General features: G+C 37.8%; 1 protein-coding gene across 1 annotated transcript; it reads right to left on the bottom strand.

Moving 5' to 3' along the window:
• Positions 1-7,304: 7,304 nt before the first annotated feature.
• Positions 7,305-8,074, bottom strand: LOC142168177 (uncharacterized). Its single transcript, XM_075228836.1, has 3 exons — positions 7,888-8,074; positions 7,678-7,822; positions 7,305-7,596 (listed from the first exon to the last, which is right to left on the bottom strand). Exons 1-3 carry the CDS (start codon positions 8,072-8,074, stop codon positions 7,305-7,307), a joined length of 624 nt encoding a protein of 207 aa, XP_075084937.1.
• Positions 8,075-14,114: the final 6,040 nt, after the last annotated feature.

The following is a 14,114-nucleotide window of genomic DNA, read 5'->3' on the forward strand; positions in this document are numbered from 1 at the left end:
TCTATTAGGTCTGCTCATAACTCGTGAAACCTATGTAAACCTAGTGCTCTGATACCAAGGTGCCATGATCCATTTCCCACCATAGGCCATGATGGCCCCCAACGCTACCGTTAGACAAGCCAACGGTAATCCCTCAACACAAACAACCATTCATAAGACTTCTTAAATTCAAGAATTTAAATAATAGAGCGGAGATAGGTTTAGAAACCATAAGAAAATGCTTTCATTCTTAATAAGTCATGAGATATGATCAAAACATAAAGCAAAATGATACAAATATCAGGTACAACCATGATCATCTACTAAAATCCCTAAAAGCGTCACAAGTGCATGAGCATCTAATGGAATATACACAACCACTACAACTACTTTCTGAAATGAAAGTAGATAGAATAAATAAATATAGGTGAAGGAGATTCTGGGTGCAGTGGGCCGAAGCATGGGAAGCATCTCACCACTAAGTCTCCGGCTGAAACGACTACGCGCTTGGGTGACCACCTGATGTACCTATCTCAGTACCTGCATAATTAGTGCAGAAGTGAAGTATGAGTACGTAAATCAACGCGCATCAAGTAAGTATCTAGTCTAAACTCAAAGAAGTAGTGATGAGGGGTCGATATCAACACTGACTAGTGGTCCAATAATAACATACATAAAAGTAGACAGGTATGAAACACAACAAGTAGCATGAAATAGATAGATATAAATAACATGATTCTCCACGTAAGAATAATTATGAAATCATCAAATACCAATAACTGTCTCGAAGGAAATAAAGATAAATAGTATCAAATACGATATCAAATCTCAAGTCAGGAAAACTCATATGTACTATGACTCCCTATCGAATATAAGGGACGAATACTGCCAAGGTCGTATGGCCCGATCCACAAGAATAGTCTTACATAACACCACCGAGGTCGTACGTCTCGATCCATAGATGCATCTCATAATACTTCTGATGTAGTACGGCCTGATCCATAATAATATTTCATAGCACTGTAGAGGCATACGATCTAATCCCGTAGGAATAGAAAACTTTTATCGGGCCACTAGCCCCACTCGCGAAGGTATGTGCGAGTCAAGAAGTCTCGGAACTACCGATCACATAAACACAACACGAGGATATGAATGCAAGAAAAACATAATTGTTACTGACAATCAAATATCCTGCCAAAACTCAACGTAAAGAGGCTCGATCAAATACGTAAATTCTAGTCTCAAACTCAGTTATAAATTAAAGTAATCAACCATGCAAGATTAATTCAAGTAGTATAGTTAAGGCATGATGTAGGTCTAAGTCTACATGGACATAAACAAAAATTTGGCTTACACACGGACACTTGTCACCTCGTACGTATGTAGAACCCCTTGCACGTAGCACATAAAAAAATAAAATACCTACGCAGATAATCCCTCTTACAAGATTAGGCAAGAGACTTACCTTGCTTCCAAGTCCATTACTCGGCTCCCACACCTCACTAACACCTCAAAACAACGACGAGCAACTCGAAACTAGCCAAAGGACCAGGCAAACCAATCAATATATGTTCGAGAACTCATAATTTACTATTAGAATCAATTCCCAAACCCATCCAGAAAGTTAACAAAAGTTAACCCCAAGCCCACATGCCCGGATTCCAGAATTGTTTTAAGATAAAAATTACCCATGGCTTCACGAACTCAAATATATAATTTATTTCTAATTCCATAATTAATTTCGTGATCAAATATCATTTTTTACAATTTCTAGGTTTTCTTATCAAAATCCAAAAATTTCACTAGTTTCCATGTTAATATACTCTCATAATACATGTATTTTACTTATAATAGGCAGAAATCACTTACCTTATGCAAGTTGTTAAAAATGACTCTTCCAAATCGCCCAAAATCACCTTTGAAAGAGAGTAGATAGATAAAAATGAGCCAAACTCGAGCTCCCAACTTATATTCTGCCCAGGTATTACCCTTTGCTATTGCCATCCAAAGCACCGTAATGTTCGGTCAAAAATGCATATATTTAACCATTGTTACCTTACATTCTAGTACTTTTAATCATCTTTTGACAATTAATTATATTATTTTATGCTTAATATTATATTTTAACTATGTAGGAATTAAGTGGTGTGAAGATGAAGAGATATGGAGCAAAATTGAATAAAACATGAAAGAAAAAAAAGAAGGAAAATAAACAAAAAAAGGAGACAAAGGGGGGACACCCTTTAGTGTTTGTTCCCCCCTAGTGAAAGACAAGAAAAAAAAGGAAATAAGCAACAATTAAATAAGGCTTCTAACGCATTAAAGGAATTGAAGGCAAAAACGCTATTGCCTCCACCTGTGTGCAGGTTTTTCTATTTCGCCCGGGACAATGTTATTTCGGCCATACATGGTCTCAACTCGTATAAAAGGGGTCCTAAATATATTTTTGGGAGGAGAACACGCCACATTGGAGGGGAGAACGCAAACCATACTTGGAGGAGGCTTCCAACTAGTTTTTCTTCTCTCCTCTTCCTTTAATTTCATTGTTTATTAGTTTTAGAGTTGTGGGGTGCTACATGAACATCGTAGTTTGTAGCTTGAATTATTCTTATTATTTCATCGTATTGGTTTATTTATTGAATCTTGTGCTTAATTATTGAATTTCTTGATCACCAATTGAATACTATCTACGAATCTATAATTGAACTCGGGAGAGAGAATTCTAGATTACATATAAGATTGAGTAGAGCAAGATCTTTAACCTAAGCATCGGGAACAAATTTGCGGTTAGGATAGGAATATACCTAATCGCCTTGCTTGGTTATTATGCATGAATTACTAATGCATTCTTATTAATCCTAATTCCATAGGAATATAGGCGTTAGGTTAGATTGAATAGGCGAGTAGTGCTTCGGGAGAATACTACGAGTAATATTAACCTTGTCAATCCATAAACCAGATAAATTAGTTAGACAATTTAAGTGAAAGACTCAACGGGATTGTTAGTAACCCATAGCTCTGGAATATTTTCTCCCATTGCATTCATCTCTAAGATTGTCGACTTATTTTCTGTAATTGCTTAGTTTGCTACTCTAGATTAGTTTTAGTTAAATATTCATAAAATCGCTTGCAAGATTAATTGTCTTTGTTTAATTTAGTAAATAGTTAATTACAAGTCCCTGTGAGGATGATATCTGGACTTACAATCCTATATTACTTGTACGACCGCGTATACTTGTGTGTGCGTTTGGGAGCAACAAGTTTTTGGCGCCGTTACCGGGGACTTAAAAATTAGCTGTTTTTCTAGATTAGACTTTTTTTATTTAGCAAATATACCACTAGGTTGGCTTCCTAGTGGCTAATATATAAATAATAATCCAAAAAATAAGGATCCAATGTTTACAATTTGTCCAAAATCAAAGCTAAAAGATGTAAAGCTAAAGCTAACTAAGCTATAAATGCTAACTATTACAAGTGATATCCTAGACAACTCCCAACATATGTTGGTGTGTATATGCACAAGCCAAGAGCAAAACCTCAATGTAGCACCTCTAAAGCTCTCACAAGGCGCCAAGTTTTGCATTCTAAGGACAAGGCAAATGTGAATCTCCAAACAACACCATCAACCTTTGGGACTATCCAATCATCCAAGCAGTATGCATATGCAATGAGTATGCGCTTAAACATCCAAAATCTGAGCAGCACAGTATAGCATGAGAGTCTTCTCTTCCCCGTACCAAAGTATGGCTGCAAATTAGACCAAGAGACACACATAGACAAGCAATCTTTCTTCTGGATCATAGGATGTAACATGAGCTGCCAGTAGTAGCCTGTATACAGGCTCCTTTCATGCATTCCAATCCACAAATATGCACTGCCATGACACCTCCAGAATGGGCATGTAAACATGCCAATACCACTGAACAATGTCATTACAGTACACATAAAACCAATAGCAGACAACATAACTTTTAAAACCATTGGATCCTAGCTTAAGTTCAACATTTGAAGCTTTAGAAACCACTAATAAGTTAGAACCATGAGCAAACTGTGTGTATATCCTGTAGCTAGTACATAATCTGTAACCAAACATATAAGTGCATAGGACATACAACAAACTAGAACTAGACATTAAGACAGAATGTGTCCTTATATGATGAGAAGTCCACTGCCTGCTTGCATGAACACTTCCATATACCATTAGAACACATCCAGAACGAGCATGATAGCATGATAATACTACTAGAAAGTACCCTAACAGTTTACATAATACAATTATAACAAAACAACATGCAAGAACATGCATTACCAATAATAACATACTCATCAATCAAGAGCTCTTCTTTTGGCAACCCTAACCTTAAGATTAGGAGTTTGTGACTTGCCAAGATTGATGAGTCTCCTCCCTGCACTTGGCAATTCAGAGAAAGAGTGAAACTGGATTGTACCTACAAAAGAAAAAAACAAGGTTAGCTAAAACATCTACCACAGAGTTGCCCTACCATAGCACATGCTGGAATATCACATTAAAGTGCTCCTTTATCTCTTTGATTCTCTTAACCTCAACCACAATACACCAAGGTGGATCTCATTCTCCATCAATGATCCTCTTCATCACATGTGAATCTGTCTCCATTAAAAGAGAATGTAAATCATGATCCACACAGAAAGATAGTCCATCTTTAATTGCCCTAGCCTCAACTACAATATTTGTTGTTTCCTCCAGTAGTTGTGACCTAGCATAAACCAAATCACCTTCACTATCCCTCACACAAAAACCTATAGAACTAAGCTTTGGATTGCCTCTTGATGCTCCATCTGTATTGCACTTATAACATCCAGTGTGTCGGAATTGCCAAGCTACTCTTATGGTCACAATAACTGGCTTGTACTCCTCAAAGAACTTGATCACGTCTGACCAAAGATAAGGTATATAAGGCAGCCAACTATACCTAGCCTTTAACAAGAAGTGCAGTGTCTTGTTGATCTCATGAATAACCCCATTAACTGACATTGATCCCCCATTCCTGTTTGTGTTTCTCATCTTCCACAGCTCCAAAGTAACAACTGCTGATACAATGGCTTCAGTTTTGGACAACAATCAGCATTCCACCATGCCCTAATCACCTGATGTACCTGCACTAATTGAACATTGATCCCAACAACATTCAAAATTATCCTCCAAACCATAGTAGCAGTAGTTCATGTCAAGAAAAGATGCTCAAAGGATTTCTCTTGTAGAGATTGACAGCACCAAACTGGACATATATAGGTATCCTTGCCTTCTCCACATGTCATCAGTATATAATTTGAACCACCATAGCCTCCAAATGAAGAATGAGATCTTGAATGGCAAGCCCTTAATCCACATGTGCTTGAATTTTGTATTAGGATTTTCCCTATGCCTCACTAGATGCCAAGCACTACTCACAGTAAACTTGCTTGAAGATGTAGGTTTCCACCAAGGTCTATCCCAGTATCCATCACTACCTTCAAACTACACCAGTTTCTTAATATGATCAGCAATGTCTTCTGGAAATGATTGATCAATCAACATCTCATTCCATCCATCTCCCTACCTTAGTTCTACCACTTTCTGTAGCTCCTCATTGATGTGAAATTCAGGAGGCACTAGGTGATACAATGCCCCTAATCCTGTCCAATTTTCATGCCAAACATTAGTGGTACCAGTCGTCATCTCCCACCAAATCTTATGTTCCACTTCATGTCTAGCATTTAGCATTTGTCTCAAAATATGTGAACCTTCCCTAAACTGTACAACCGTGGGCAACTCCTTCTTCCAGTTTTTATTCCACATAAATTTGACCACAAAGACGTAGTGATTCTAAATCTCCACTACAGCTTTGCAAACAATGCTTTGGAGACACCAAACAAGGATCTGAAACCTAGTCCTCCTTCCTCTTTTGGGAGACACAACTTCGGTCATTAGACCAATGTCTGCTTCTCCCTTCCTCCTTTTTACTCCAAAAGAACCTTGCAAATAACTTATGCAAATGTTCTATAATGTTGTTAGGTGGATCTAGTACTGATAGCAAGTGAATTGGTATACTTTGAAGGACATTATTCATCAACGTTGCCTTGCCACAATAATATAGTAATTTCCCCTTCCATGAATGCAGCTTGGCCTTCACCTTCTTAATAAGATCATCATAATAGTCCTTCCTTCTTCTAGTATAGAATATTGGAAAACCTAAGTATATAAAAGGAAATGCACCTCTAGAGAAGCTTGTGATATCCTCAACTGTTTGAAACAAAGCATTGGACACCCTAGGATGAATATAGTAGGAGCTCTTAGCCTTGTTGATTAGCTGACCTGAGATCTTTTCATAACCACTCAACACTGCCATAATCTTCTTTAATGACTTTGAATGAGCTGATGCAAATATGATAGTATCATTAGCATATGCAAGGTGATTCAAGGGGTCAGTCTACTTTGGCATTCCAAAGCCTACAAAAGATTTGTCATCAAACAGTTTGTTCAATAACCTAGATAAAACCTCAGCTAATAGAATGAATAAGGCAGGAGACAGTGGATCTCCTTGTTTCACCCCTCTACTGGACTTGAAAAATTCTGAACACTGCCCATTCACCAAGACTGAATACCATTTGTTTGACAATAAACTCCAGATCATGGTGATAGAATGCTCAGCAAATCCCATCTTCCTTAACATATGTAGCAAATATTTCTAGGAAACCCTATAATATGCCTTAGTCATGTCCAGTTTAATAACCCCATTAGCATGTTTGGCCCTCAATCTAATATCAATAACAATCTCCTCTGTTAGGAGGATGCTTTCAAAAGTACTTCTACCTTTCACAAATCCTGATTGATTGGAGGATATCAATGAAGGCAGGAACTACTCCAATCTATCATGAAGTACTCTAGACATCACCTTGTTGATGAAGTTGCTCAAGCTTATTGGCCTCAAATCTGGGAAGGTTTGAACCATTGGCTTTTTTGGCAGTAACACCAAGTTAGTGTGTGTGATGGACTTAGGCAAAGCTGCTCCCCTATAGAATTGCAACACCATAGAAAGAATGTCATTGCTAATGATCTCCCATCATTCTTGATAGAATGTACCAGTGAATCCATCAGGACCACTGACACTATCCTCACTAAGTGCAAAAATAGCTTGCTTAACTTCATCTAGGGTAGGATATCTACACAGCTCAAGATTTTGCTCCATTGTCACAATGGCAGGGATATTTGAAAGGAAAGAGAAGTCATTAGGGTCTTCTTCTTGTGTAAATTGTTTCTCATAAAACTCCACCGCAACCTTAGACATATCTTCATGATTTTCAATCTAGTCACTATCACCATTTTGTATCATTTTCAGTTGTAGTTTCTGCCTCTTGCCATTCATATGATTGTGAAGGAATCTAGTGTTTCTGTCTCCTTCATTAAACCATATCATTCCAGCCTTCTGCTTCCTGTATCGCTCTTCAATGCTTAGATACTTCTTCAATTTAGCTTGAGCATTTTGAAGCACAATTCTATTCTCCACAGTTGGATCCTCTTCAAACATCATCTCCTTCACCCTTACTATGTCTTCCCTAATTACAAGCTGCTTAAAAATGTCTCCATATGTCTCCTTGCTTTATTTAGATAGATAAATCTTCACCCTCTTCAATATTTGCTTAAACATAATGAAAGGATCACCTATGAAATTAGCCAACCAGTTTTGCCTCACAACCTCTTTAAAGTTTTCATGTTTAGTCCAGAAATTCAAGAACTTAAATAGCTTGACAAACTGAGATGCTTGTTCACCACAACTCAGCAACAAAGGAGCATGATCAGATCCTATTCTTATTTGATGTTCCACTTCAATAGTAGGCAAGACAGTTTGAAATGGTAAGTTCACAAAGATCCTATCTAGTGTTTTGAACATGCATTCAGCGTTAGGCCTTCCATTCCACCAAGAAAAAGGTTGCCTTTATACCCTAGGTCAAATAGTCCACTCGAGTTCACACAAAATGCAAAATCTTCATACTCAGGTGGATGAACTGGAAGACCTCCAATCTTTTCATCTTCATGCATTACAACATTGAAATCTCCACCTACCAGCCAAGGCATCTTTATGTCACTTGCTAAGTAGTATATGTTATCTCATAATTCTAGTCTTTCTAGAGCAAAACATTTAGCATACACATATGTACACATGATGTGTTGGCCAATGTCCTGATGATACATCTTGATAGTCACCTACTGCTCAGTCTCCATTACTAGTTCCCACACCACTGAAGCATCCACAAACAACCAAATCTTCCCATTAATGTTTGACAATGCAACTTCCATATTGAGTCTTCTCTTGTACCTCTGAATATGCCTTGAGTTCTGAAAAGGTTCCATTAAGGCAATGAAAAAGAAGCCATGTTCCCTTTGCATGTTGATCACCCTCTGAAAGGCCTGTTGTGTATTTACAGACCTTATATTCCATATCAATGCCTAGATCATCATTTAGATTGTGAGACTGCCCTCTTGGGCAAGATTCTTGTAGGTTGCAGTGCTTCTTTATTCTGTTGTTTCTTGCCTTTTTTTACCACTCTTAGCTTGAGCTCTAGGTGAAAAATCAGCCTCCCTAGCTATTTCCTTAAAATTGCCTGCAGTGGATTCATCATCACCTTCTTCCCCAACTTGCATATGATCCTTCATTGCATTCTGCATCTCCAATGGTGTGATATTGTGTGTGACAATGTCTTGTAATACCTGAATTGGATTCTTTAGTGGTATGTTAAGCTGAATTTGCAAAGGCTGCCCAGTTCCTGAGGCACAAGCCATTGGCATTGGCTCCATGCCTCTTGCTATCGTTGGTACAATTTCTTGCTCTGTTAGATCATACACCAACTTGTTTACCTCCTCTAACACTTGCTTATTCTGATCCTTATCACCAACAACCTTCTGAATAGCCCAGAATTGAAGCTCATAGACATACCATAGGCTAGGGTTTACTATAGCACCAAATGCAGAATTTACTGTTCCATTGAGATCAACAGCCTTATCAGCAACTGTTGATGCACTGACCTCACTGTATCATCTAAGACCCTTGTAGGAGCATTGTGAACAGGTCCTAGCCCTTCTTCATCCATCGCTTGAGCTGCAATTGTAGAAGAAACCTACCAAGTTTTTCTAGGGTTTACTGTTCCATTGCCTTTCTCCTTTCCTGTAGCTTCTCCACCTGCACCCTCAGTGATTCTAGCTTCCTTAGGTGGCCCATTACCTACTCCAACTGACCCTGATGTGTGTTGCATCATGGATATTTGTAGATATTCAACCCTAATTTCCTACACAATAGGGTTTACTGTAGCTAGGGCTGCAATACTGCCTGGTTTCTTTGCCTGTGAATTGCCAGTTAGAGCATTGTTATTAGCACTCTTATTAGCCTCATTATTGATCTCTAACTCCTCTATTTCCTCCCCCGATGATGCTCTTCTATTATTTGTAGCCTCAAAAGCTCATATTATCCTTGAACTATCATCTACAGTTTGTGAAGGTATTTCTTGGCATGAATGATTCGTAATAACATTTAGAGCTTCATTAGTAGTCCCAAATCTTCTAGCAACCCAATCAACCGTCCTTTCCTTAATTTTATCCACCCCATTCCCAGTAATATTAAGATTAGGGCTTGAGACAACTGCCGCCTTTTGAATCCCTTCTCCAGTAGGATTGGTAGACTTTGTGGCTTCTTTCACGTTTGAAGTTGTTCCTTTCTGCCCTGGTACTTGCTCCTGTTGATCAACCACTATAATGGCATTATTATTTTCCTCCTCTTTAGCTAAAGCATCAAAAGAATTCTTAGTTGTAATACTTTGTTCCATGTCCTTGTTTTCCACATTGATCACCTCTTTTCCCACTACCTCGTCAATTATATGTCCTCTTTTATCTCGTTGATATTTATTCTTTCTTCTTTGAATCCATTCCTGCCTTGCATTATTAGGAATAGGTTTTCCTAGAACTTTGCCACTAGTTAACACTTTAGTAGTAGCTGTAACAGTACCAACTAGCTCCTTCCCCTTGCATACAACAACTACTGCTTCTTCCAATTGTCTAAGCTCTGGATTAACAACCTAGCATTCATTCTCCTTGTGCCATTTCATTTTACAAGTTCTACAATAATTAGGCATGTAATCATACATAATTTTAATCCACTTAGATTCTTCAGGCCCAGTCTCATCCTCCTTCTCAACAATCTTAATTCTTTGTGGAAAATTTGCTAACAAGTTTACCTCTACTTTCACCTTAGCACAACTAGGACGAGTACCATTTTGAGCAGCCAAGTCCCCATGTAAAGGTTTACCAACTTCCCTAGCCAATGAAAATATAAAATCCTTACCAAAATAATTAGGAGGCAAGTTCTGAAAAGATATCCAGGCTATAGCAACATGAGTTTCTTCTTCAGGTTTCCACCATGGATTCCACTTGGTGCATCTCATCTGCCACATTTCTCCTTGAACTTTCAAATAAAAAGCTAGTTTTGACAATAAGTGAATATAATCCTCCATTAATGAAAGCTTAATAAGAACATGACTATCTTCAATCAAGCCAATAGAACACGGGCCCTTCAGTTCACATTGAATTGGGATTGCCTTACATAATTCTTGAATAACAGGTTTACCATATGAAAACATGCCAAGGACTGCAAGTTGTAATCCTTGTTGAGCAATTGACTGCCTCAACTCATTCTCCTTGTTTGGGGAGGTTGTATAGGTGTAGGAGACGACTGACCAACCTCCATAGGAGGCTGGCCGGTGGCCATGGGAGAAGCTGTGCAAGGAATCGCCTCAAAATCGCAAGAAAATCGCCAGACCTTCTCTCTCTAGGCGTGCATATGGGGTTTTGTTTTTGTTTTTTTTTCTAGATTAGACTTTTTTTAAAGAAAATAGACCACCAGGCATACTGCCTAGTACTTTTTATATTAATAATAAACAGAAAAACCACAAAGAAAGAATACAAGTAAGGGGGACAAAAGCTACAGTAGTCTTTCCGTTATACCTTTGCTATATGATCATCCATCTACGCCTCCAATGCCCTTTGACGTAGCTGCAATAGGCTACTGGCATAATCTCACCAGCGCGAATGATCTCATAGCTGTATGGACATTTTTCGAAGGAGTAGTACATGAGCAAGCACATACTGCACTAAACCTTACCTCACAATTCCTACCGATGCATTAATAACCTCAGCTACTAACTAGAATGTAAAAAATATGAAGTAGAATGAACAAAGTACTGTATGATCATAATAGAGTTTATAACATACTATATGATTATGCTTATAAAATGGTAAAATAAAATAAGGTAAATAATTGATTGTTGCCCCTCTTTTTTCAACCATGTGCATTCTTCAATTTGTAGGTTCTTGGCTTCTTCTTCTTTCACTATCTTCAAATATTCTTCAATATTTATCATTTTTTCTTTGATCTATTGGACCTTGTGGAGGTGGTTGGGACAACCGCCTTTTGTTTTGTACTTCGCATTGGAGGTTTCCTAATGACAACCTCTTGTGTTACTTTGTCGTCCCAACTATGTTGCCGTTTAGGTGCCTTCTTCTTGTTTTTGTTGGATTCACTTATATGTCTAGGTAAAATGTCTCCCACCCTAGCTACATTGTTGAAGCAAGCATCCAGTGTTTCTTCCTCTTCCCCTTCCTCATGCCAATTCCGACATATATCCACCCCCAAAAAAGTCAATAGGATTGCATCCAGGCAATAGAGGCCTTATCTCGTTCCTCGAATTGTCAAGAGCATTTAACGTATCCATGTCATGAGTTACAAGTGCTTGGAGGATGTTAGTTGGAGTCAAGTTATATTGTGCAGCAACACCACTTGTACTAGCTACCTATCCAGCTGAATTATGGATAAAATTATGCTTACAAATCATACATGATGTTGCCGTCCACTAGCAACGAAAACAGCAGCATTAGGACATAATTTTGTCTTGATTTCCACACCTGGAGATGGACTAGCAACCTAATCAAACACAACTACTGTCCCTACTTTTGTTTTATTAGCTTGTCCTGATGTAGCAATAGTTAATTCAGTGTGTAGCTCCTGGGAATCAGCAACAAAGTTTTCCTCACCTTGTTCATACTCTTCTAGTTGGTCAGCCCATGTCATACGAATAGAGGTTACTGCCTCCTTTAGATCGTTTAATTCTGGAAATGTTCATCAATTAAGTCGTCATTAATATTCCTGTTATCATGTTCATCTCTTGTGTTGTCAGCCCTTCCTTTTGGTTATTTTGTTGCCGATGACATCATGGATAAAGTTTGTTGGTTATTTGAATCATGTAACATGTTGCCAGATTGACCAAACAAATCATTGTTGGGTATCTCAAAGACTGAAGTATTCATCTTGACCAGAGGTGCATTAATCTTTGTAGTTGTGTTCATTATCATAGCTGCCTGGGAATCCTTGACCATTTTAGCCATCTCTTGATTGGATAGTTTCATTGTAGGAGTAGCTGCAATATGTTATCTTTAAATGTTTACTTTTTGTAAATATTTTTATTTTCATAATTATTTGATATTTTCTCTTAGTGTGTTTCTAGTTCACGCAACATGACATATGAGGATGCAATATACGAAGATAAGGTTATTGATGAAGACACTTGGTTGACGGAAGACTTTTATGGCCCATATTTTTGGGCTTGTCATGACCAGACCTCTTGGAAGTCTGAATTTGAATATGGGAGTAAGGGTTGCTATTGTGACGAATATTATCGATTAAGGAAATATGAAAAACGACGATGTTTACTAATAACGTTGGTGAATGATTGGTCTAAGGAGAGAGTTGATCTTGCACAAGAAATTGACAGGTTTGGCTTGGCTGTGCGCTACTTAGATGCAGGTTTGAGTACAAAGGTTGATGCGTGTAACGCCCAATATTTTAGTGATGAATTGTGCGAAGCTGAAAAAGATCTTCTAGTCCAAATTGAGAAGCTAAAATAAGAATACCAATCATTAGACCATGTTCTTGTTGATAATGTCGAGGTTGAGGGAGTATATATTATTGAGGATGTCAAAAATAATACAATTTTGGAGTTGGGGCGTGTTGGTCCTCACTCTAAACACTTTTCAACATTGTGTTTGGTTGATGACACGAGAATTGATTCATTCGAGCCTATGGAGGAGTCAATGGATGGGGAACGAAGTGCATATATTATGAAATTTGCGACGCCAAGGAGACAAAACGACATCCCTCACTTAAAGGCAGAAGTGCAAGATGCGATATCTATTGTTTAGTTCCTTTATTTTCACACCACCGCCCCAGGAATGTAACAGTAAAATTGATACAAAATTGGGGGAACAATTCATATCCTCAAAGTAGAAGGAAAAGTGGTGAAGTAGTGCAAGTCGTGCCACGACTATAAATAAGGCGCTTATTGGGAGGCAACCCAACTCTACTGTTTCTTTTTATTTTTTTATTGTATTATTTTTGTAGTATTATTTTTTTGTTTTTGTAGGAGTAGGAGCATGGAGTCAAAGCTAATAGAAAGTATGCAATAAGCAAGCAGATGGTTGAAACTAAGTTTGAGGTACCCGTACAAAGGATCATACCAGGGATAAGTCTGAGTATCCCCTGAGCTGCTAATGATTCAGCCTTTGGCCTATCATGGAGTCTCTTTTACCCTCTTATTATTTATTGTATGCATTGAGGGCAATGCACAATTTTAAGTGTGGGATGAGGAGATTGTCTGAGTGATTTTCTGTACTATCCTAGATTAGTTGTAGTATTCTTTCTTCATGTGGTGTTTTTTGTTAAAACAAATTGAAAAAAAATGAAAAAAGAATAAAATATCAGAAAATTTAGACTTTCCCCAACGATGGATTTTGTGGACAACTGTCTTGAGGGATTAAGGTCTAATAAGTAATGGAAAAAAAAATATTTTGTTTTTGTTTCTAGTTAGTTTTAGTTAGGTAATGACCCCCCCCCTTGGTTTTTCTTTTTGGATCGGTTCCTTTCCAGGGGATGTAACTTGAACTGTATAATTTTTATTTATTCTTAGGATTAGATTTTTTTTAGGAGTAGTAAAAGAGGGAGAAGAAAACCTTTGTGACTTGTTTGATACTAGCATATTAAGGCTTGAGCTTGAGTAGTACTTTCCTTTAAGTGCTT

This window comes from Nicotiana tabacum, chromosome 13 (genome assembly GCF_000715075.1).
Source record: "Nicotiana tabacum cultivar K326 chromosome 13, ASM71507v2, whole genome shotgun sequence".
NCBI lineage: Eukaryota > Viridiplantae > Streptophyta > Magnoliopsida > Solanales > Solanaceae > Nicotiana > Nicotiana tabacum.

Bases quoted from the DNA above. Each gene is read 5' to 3' on its own strand.
- LOC142168177 (XM_075228836.1), bottom strand. From the start codon at position 8,074: ATGCCTTGGCTGGTAGGTGGAGATTTCAATGTTGTAATGCATGAAGAT. The intron at 7,823-7,887 runs GTTCAAAACACT...CTACTATTGAAG, and splicing joins AGGCCTAACGCTGAATGCAT to TGGAACATCAAATAAGAATA. The intron at 7,597-7,677 runs GTTGGCTAATTT...ATCTAAATAAAG, and splicing joins GAGGTTGTGAGGCAAAACTG to CAAGGAGACATATGGAGACA.